Source organism: Plasmodium vivax, chromosome 12, assembly GCF_000002415.2.
Source record: "Plasmodium vivax chromosome 12, whole genome shotgun sequence".
In the NCBI taxonomy this organism is placed as follows: Eukaryota; Apicomplexa; class Aconoidasida; order Haemosporida; family Plasmodiidae; genus Plasmodium; species Plasmodium vivax.
The window spans coordinates 2,806,277-2,814,714 of NC_009917.1; the positions used below are offsets into that span (position 1 = coordinate 2,806,277).

Below are 8,438 nucleotides of genomic sequence, written 5' to 3' on the forward strand. Positions count from 1 at the left end.
TAATGTTGGACACTAAATCGAGAGAAAACTTTTCACAAAAGTGATAGAAAAAAAAAAAAAAATAATTAAGCACATAAAAAATAAAGATGCTATTGCAGTTAGAGAAAGTTTTTCTTCTTCGTTTATTCAACAGAAAGCTGGAAGTGTACCTGTACGCGTAGGGGAGGTGAAAGCATGCGATGACGTGGAAATGGGGTGAAAGCGGGCCAAACGTGGGACCAAAATGGGGCCAAAACGGGGCCGAAATGAGGGCAATATGGAGACAAAATGGGATCAAAATGGGGCCAAAATGGAGACAATATGGAGACAATATGGAGACAATATGGAGACCCAATGGGGCCAGCATGGGGCCAAAACGAAGTAACTTCGCGTACATCTCAACGAATGCCGGCCAATCACGTCAAAGTAAATGCACCCAAGGAAAAACGAACACCTCAGGGAGGTAATGCACCAAAAAATACGGAAGCAACGAGGATATGGAGATGAACCGATTCACGGGGATGCAAAAAAAAGTGCGCTTCGGTAAAAGCGCTTTTCTCTCTAACCTCGTGGTCTATCCCGTAGTAGGTGTCACTATGTGCGTACACGGCGAAGTGGTAGGTCCCCGGGGCTAGGTCTTCCAAACTGCATGCAGGGAAAAAAAAAAAAAAAAGCAAATAAAACTAATATGCTAATAAAATAAACAATGTGGTGCCAAACGGGGGAAGCAGTTGAGAAAGGCGTGAGGGGATACGAGGCGGAGGTGAAGACACAAAATGCTAGGACTAGCCCCCGCATCTGTCGCGTGTACCCCAAAAGGAGTGAGGCAGTCGGGGCAGGCCCATTTTAGCTGCACGGGGTAAGCCCATTTTAGCCGCGCGGGGCCGCTTCCCTACGTGAACGAGACGGATGATGTTTTCCTTAGGGCCGAATTGTTGAAGCGCTTGATGGAAACCGATTCGTCTTGAGCACAATCGTGCAGGATGGCGTACCTATTCGGAGAGGCATGGAGTGCGAAGATGTTAGAAAGCACGGGGTGCGCTTATGGAAATATGTGCTTCAGTTTGCAAAGGCTATATTTCCTGAAGCGCATAGGGACCCACGCGTAGGCCCCTCAAACGCGTAGCTGCTCTCCTACCACTGCACATTCGCACTAGGGGGGGTACCCGAATTGGCATCCCTCAACGCTTTATTAAAGAAACAAAAAAAAACTCTAATGACAATTTCATTCGGATCATGATGTTTCATTTGAAAAAAAAATTTATTTTCATTTTTTTGATGATTCACACAAGGAATGCTGATTAAGTTATGTTTCTTTTCCGCCAGCTCGTTCCTAAGGTTAACACTTTTGTAAAATAATTTGACGCTGCTAGTTAGGGTGGGAATTTGAAAAATAAAATTCAACTGAGAGGTGTGGAAGATGTTAAGTGAGTATAAAAAGGATTTGTCAAATTTTAGTAAATCTTTTAAATTTTTTATTTGCAATTCTGCCAGTTTGGCTAGCTGGCTATCATTTAGGTCCTTAATCAGGTAAAGGGAATTTTGGCTGGGCTGGATTTTCTGGTTAATGCACTGATATATGAGGATCAAATTTTTTATATAATTGTACCTACCAAACAGTAGGCATATATCAATGAACCCATTAATAACTCTTGCTATTTGGTCCATAACTAATTTTAAGTCTATGTGATAATCTACCGTTTCGTAGGTGCATTCGTACAGGCGGGAGAGAAGCAGGAGATACGTTTTGACGTTTTTCATATTCATGTCGATGTCTAGGGGGATTTGGTTTCGCAGCTTCACGTTGTACTTGTCTTCGTTGTGCCTGAGGGGGACGTCATCGAACTCTCGGGCCTGCGCGATCAGGGCGAACAGCCCGTAGAAGTCCAGTTCCTTTGCCCGCGCGGGGGGGCGATGGTGGTGGCGGCGGGGGCGGCAGCGGGGTTCATCCCGTTGGTCAGGATCGGCGCGGTGGTCGGGGGGGGTTGATTCCTCCTCCACGCAGCGATCTTCGTTCGGTGAGCCGCTACTCGGGGCGCCTATCTCTCCGCTTATCGCTTCCCCATCGGTGTGTCCCCCCAAGTTCATGGCTGCCTCCCCCCCATCGACTACATGGTTGCCATTTTGGAGGTCCCCACTGAGACCCTCTGCCCCATCGTTTTCTCCTTCCATAGCATTTGAGCGGCCACAATTCTGCTCAACCATTTTGTAAAAAAAAGACACCGTTTCACATTTCAAGTAGTACACGGAGGCGATATGCCCCAGGGGGGTTGAGCAATAAGTGTGCATGTAATCCTGCATGGTGACTTCCACACATTTGTTAGCCTCCAAAAAGCTGATGGTGCTGTCGATCATTTTGTTTACATGCTCATATATAACCTTCTTGGCTTGATTAGACAGTATGTTATTCTCAAATAGCTGGACATATTGCACATCCTTAATGTAGTAGGAGGGGTTCGAAAAAAGTCTTTTAAAATAATATGACTTGGTCAGGTAGTTAAAAATGTCCTCCTTGTTGTTTATTACTTTAGAACAAATTTCTGCATTTATGTGTTCATTTAAATTTTCAGTAATATTTGATTCTATATTCATAGGATGATAGAGGAAATTTTTGATTGCGTTTTTTCTTTTTTCTTGGACCAGCAATATGGCTAAAGCTTTGTCGTCAAATTGTGGCCTTCCAGCTCTACCAATCATTTGCAATAAATCTGTGTAGGAAATATCTTTGTACTTCTTCGTCTTAGCATCGTAGAATTCATTTCCCTTTATGATTACCAGATAGGCAGGGAGGTTAATTCCCCATGCTAGGGTGGACGTGCATATAAGTATTTGAATAATTTTATTTAAAAAAAAATACTCTACAATGTTTTTATCGTTTTCGTTTAGCCCAGCATGATGGATTCCTATTCCGTATTTCAGCAGGTCTTTCAAGTGTTCATTTTCGATTATGTTCAGGTAGTTTTGGAAGAGCATGTTGGCTACTTGCGTTTTTTCTTCTCCAGAGAGGTTTTTGTTCATTAGGGCGGCGTAATCGGGCAGATCACTTGGTCCGTCTTCGCCGCTGTCGCTGGAGAAGTGGCTGTCATCGTTGTGGCTTCGTACCAAATTATTAGCGTTAAAGCTACTACGACGGTCTTGGCTCTCACTTGGTTCCTCCCCATCTGTTGGAACTCTCTTTTTGCCTTTTTTTTTCTTCCTTTTCCCGTCCTTTTTTTTACTACTGTTAAGTAAAAACTGGATGTGGCTCTTATCATTCAGCAAATTTTCCGTATGCAGAAAGCTGAGGTTGTGGGAGCTGAGGTTCAGGGAAATAATGTCATACGCCGTAACTCTCGTTTGTCTCCTAGACGAAACAAATATGAGGACATTCTTCGTTTGGGCATATTGGTTAACCGCATCGAACACGTTTTTGTTCATAACTGACATTCGTGCGCAGTATGCCTTTTGGGTGAACCCTAGAATGTGGGTTTTACAAGGCACTATGCGGCATGAGGATGGGAAATTAAAAAGGTAGTTTTCTTTTACATCTAGCCATAAAATCAAATCGTCTACACTCGTTATGACGGTGGTTAATCCTACGAGTCTTATTTTTTTATTCAGGTACTGTTCCATATTTTTAAATCGATTAACCAAAATTTCTATCACACCTCCTCTGTTCTCCTGGCCGAGTAAATGTATCTCATCGAAAATGATCAAATTGACGTTTTGCATGAATTTTTTATTTTTCCAATTTCTAGATATAACGTCTAGTTTTTCGGGCGTACATATGATTATGTCACTCTCCACGATGCTTTCCTTATTTTCGTTTTTATCTCCCGTCAGTTCGATTACGTTTTTGTTCAGAAGATTTTTAAATTTGCTCGTCCAGCTCTTGTGCCGCTCGTTTACAATGGCTTTCATGGGGCACACGTACACGGCCTTTTCCCGTTCGTGGTGCAGCAGGTTCCTCAGGATGCACAGCTCTCCAATGACGGTCTTGCCGCTTCCTACGCGGGGTTGTGCGGAGAAGCGGATAAGCGGTTGAGTGGTTAAGCGGCTAAGCAGCTAAGCGGTTACGCCGTTGTGTGGCGATGTGCCTACGGCGTGCCGCTCCGTGCGATGGCTGCCGCGCTCCGCAGAGCACGGCGATGAGCAAACCGCTCGTCACACCGCTAGCCACAGCGCTAGCCACACCGCGCGGCAAGCCTACCTGTAGGGGCCCCCAGGAGGATGTTCTCGTCCGTGTGGAACGTCGCGTGGAACATCTGAGTCTGGATAGGGTTGAAGTACCGGAAGGAAAAGAACTTGATGTAGCTAGGGATCTTCAAAATTTGCGTCGACAGGGGAACGACCGGAAGAATTTCGGAAAAAATATTAATCTTCTGATTAATGAACAAATTGTTTGTATTGAAAATATGGACGAAGGACAAATTGCACCAATTCATGGATAAAAACTGGACGGTGATTTGAGGGGGCATTTGATTCGAGAGAGGGAATTCGAAAGAAATGTCGTGGATTTTTTTCCTGTCTTTTTTATGGATGGCAAACTTTTGGAAATATAAAATGTCATTATTTAGCGTGTTCAATAGGAAGAGGTGAAAGTTTTCCTGAATGTCATTCCACTGATCGGACCAAATAGTATTTATGAGTTGCACCTGCAGATTTATTTTCATGATCGTCTGGGTTATGGGTTGGATGTATCCCTCAATATGCAAATTTGGAATTACATTCTTGTAGTACAAAATTTGATTGGTGTAGACTTCATTTCTTAGAAAGAAAAGAAGCTCGCTTTTGGTTAGCGTGTCGACCGATTCGTGCGTTAGTTTTTTTTTTTCTAAAATGTTCACCACGGACTCTTTTAGGTAGACGGTGTAGTTTTGGTTTCTCCGGTACCTCCCCTGTGGTGTATCGTGCAAATCATGATTATTAGCGTTCTCCTGCTCTTCGAACATTTCCGCGGGATTTACGTACTTCCCCCTGTAGGGTAGCTGGTTCGGGTGAGATGCTGCATTATCTTCTGGGGGGGCGTTTCTGTGTTTCCCCCCTCTGGCGGGGTGGCTAGAAAATGTCGCGTTCCTCTTTTCGAGTAGCTCATTTCTGTAGCAGAAATGCCTGAAGACGCAAGAGTTGATGGGGAGTCTCCTCAGAATGGATACGATAAGATTATGGGTGTTCATAATCAGGTTGGAAATATTCTTCAAAATGTTAAGGCATATTTCGTAGTAGGCATATAAAATGCGGATGATGTTCTGTATAACGTAATTAATTTCGCAAATGAGGGAGAAGTTACTTATTTGTATCCTCCTCAGGTACGATTCGATCAATATGCGCAATGTCATGCATTTCGATTCGTCATACTGCTCCTTAATTTCGCACCTATTTTTTAACCACAGAAAATCATTCATGTCTTCATTTCTAATTTGTATATTTTCGAATTCTTTCGATTTGCTAATAACGTCAATAACTTCTACGTAATTACTTCGGTCAATATTTGCCGCGAAAATTCCGATGGTTTGATAATCTACATAATACTTGGCTGCAATGTGTCCATAGAAGGTTCCAATAAAGTCGTTGGTCAGGAGTACTCTCCTTACTAGCTTATTTTCACTCAAGTTTTGGATCGCCTTAAGGATAATTTCCTTCCTTTTGTTGTACAGATGCATGTCTGAGGTGAGGTCGGCATCATACAAATTGGGGTTCTTCTTCATTCTGACGTACAGGTAGGTGTATTCTAGCCACTTGATGCCATCCTCCACGTTTTTGGTTGTCCCTATGCTTATTTCCGCGTTTAGGTGATTTTCTATATTTTTTAAAAAGCTAGATTCGATAATAGTATTATTGGTTAGCAGTTTTATATACTTGTACAGCTTCGTCCTTTCGGTTATGAGGATGGCATGTCCGTGGTCCTCATACTGAGGTCTTCCGCACCTTCCGAATATTTGGTTAATGTCAAGGATGTCCATATCTTCCATTTTTCCACTTTCGGAGGAAAAGAAATTGGTCCCTTTGATGATGACGGTATGAACGGGTAGGTTAACTCCCCACGCTAGAGTAGAAGTGCAACATAACACGTTGAAGGCCTTTTTTTTGAATAAATCTTCCACCAGTATTTTATCATATCTGGACATGCCCGCGTGGTGTACGGAGCAGCCAAATTCATAAAACTGTTTCACATACATGTTATTCGATTTTTTAATTTTTTTATTTATTTCGCTATCAGTGTAAAGGTTAGTAAGGAAGTACTCTATTTCGCCATTTTTCACAGCATGGTCTATCAGAAACTGTATAGTTTTATTGGTGTCATTTCTTGAGCACACAAAAATGATGCACTGCTTGTCTTTCCTCAAGGCATTTATAATTTCCCCGTAGGCATACATATTTTTGGCTATATTCAATTTGTTCAAATTTTTTTCATGTATTCCGTAGAGCGTCTTGTCCAGCTGGATGGATCGGTAGCTCTCATTGAAGTAGAAGCACATGTCCTTTTCCACTTTTAGAAAATCCCTCACGTCGTTGTAATTGGGTAGCGTGGCTGACATGGCCATGATTCTTCTCACCGACTGGGACGTTTCCGAGTATCGTAAAAATCGAGCGACAATCGTTTCGATCACGTCACCTCTGTCTGTATTTAGCAAATGTACTTCATCAAGGATCAGACACTTGATGTGCTTAATTAATGACTCGTCAGATACCGTGGTGGAGTAGCTGCTGTTTCTTAAAAGGATGTCTAGCTTTTCCGGGACGGTTACTATTATGTGCACTTCTTCCAGCTGTTTGGAGGTCAGGCTGTGCTCCTTCGTATACTCGCACACCTTTAGGTTGAAGATTTTCAGCTTCCTTTGGAACAGGTTGGTTATTTCGAAGACGAGGGACTTCATCGGGGCTATGTAAATGATTTTGAATTCTTTTGCGCTTATGCAGTTTGCGCCGCGGGCGGGGGCGTAGTCTCGCTCGCTAGCGCGGTCGCTAGCGGCCTCTTCGCTGGGGGGGTCCTCATTCAGGGGGTCTCCGGCTGGGAGGTCCCCTATTGGGAGGTCCTCGTTTGGGGGGTCCTCCTTCAGCTGATCCTCACTTGGGAATTCCTCCAGCGGGTCGCCGGTCAGCTGCCCGTTCCGCTGCGCATGGTGTACGTCTGCACGGTGGGTCTCTTGACCGCTCCTTCCTTGACCGCTCCCTCCTTGGCCGCTCCCCCCTTGGACGCCCCCCCCCTGACCGCTGCGCACCTGGGCGATTCGCTCCAGGCTAACTCCGTTCTGCTCGCAGAAGAGGCAAATCTGCTGCAGTATGACCAGCAAGGCGATGTTGGTTTTTCCACACCCCGTGGGAGCGGAGACGAGCAAATTCTTATTCGTCTGAAAGGCAGCCTTAAAAACTTTAGACTGTACATAGTTAAAATGTTCGAACTCGAAAATGTGTTTGTGCCAAAAGGGTAGCACCTTCACAGGAACTAACTCGTCTTTATTAAATTGGAAATTTTCCAGTCTGTTGATCCTCACCTTGGTTACATTGTCTGTGTATGAGTAGGAGGTATTTCTGGGCACCTGGATTTCTTCCAGCTTGTTCTCTTCATTAGGTATGTAAATTTTTTTCACATCTCCAAAGTTGTTTTCTTTTAATGTATATAGAAAAAAATCTACAATTTTTTCAATGTTTTCCTTTTTCACCAAAACATTTTTTTTGCTGTTAATTCCGTCTGTCGTTTTATCAGTTATGAAGAAGTTAGAAGCGAGAACTTTTTCCTTCACATCTACATATTTACTTAACAGTTTGATGTCTCTTTTTATACTTTCCTTGTTCTTAATGATGTTGAATATGAAATCTATGTGTTCTTCTCCTAGGAGGTCCAACAGGCTATTTTCCAAATGGTCCTTTGTCATAGTAGTGTATATAATTTCTGTAATAAGTTCGTTCATTTCGTTTAGGCTTATCTTCTTGATTTGGTTTCTTCTGTTCAGAATGATGTACCTGTCTGTGTTTTGGCTGAATGCTTTTCCGCTACTTAAAATTTTTTCGCACGTATCATGCACGTACATCAGCCCCGATTCGTTTCCTTCCGGGTGGTCCTCCTCGTGGTCCTTCGTCCGCTTCTTCTCTTTTGGAGGCACCCTCTGCTTGTGGGCGCCATTCCGCATGTGCTTCTTCTCCTCGCGAATCAGGCCCAGGAGTTTCCGTTTCAGGGTGGGCTCCCGTCTGCCCAAGCGAGGGGCGATTTGGCTGAGGCTGCAGCTCAGGTTGTTGTCGGGGTCGCCATCGTGGCTGCCATCTAAACTGCTATCCAAACTGCTGCCTAAACTGTCATCCAAAGTGCCATCTAAGCTGCCCTCCCTGCGACTGCCCGCGCGCCCCGCCCCGTCGCAACTTCTGAAGAAGGAGCTCCTCTCTATGTACGCTACCGCCTCGTCGATGTCGTACGTCCCGTGCTTGATGGAGTATTCGTAGTAGGAATTTCCCTTCAGTCGGTTGTTTAGTCGCGACTTCAT

The 8,438-nt window shown here is 44.0% G+C and overlaps 1 protein-coding gene across 1 annotated transcript; it reads right to left on the reverse strand.

The window, feature by feature from the left end:
* Positions 1-434: 434 nt before the first annotated feature.
* Positions 435-8,438, reverse strand: PVX_118535 (RNA helicase, putative; the record flags this gene model as incomplete). The annotated part of the gene is made up of 4 exons (XM_001615950.1): positions 435-624; positions 876-971; positions 1,118-3,965; positions 4,169-8,438. The coding sequence occupies 4 exons, from the start codon at positions 8,436-8,438 to the stop codon at positions 435-437; spliced, it is 7,404 nt and encodes a 2,467-aa protein (XP_001616000.1).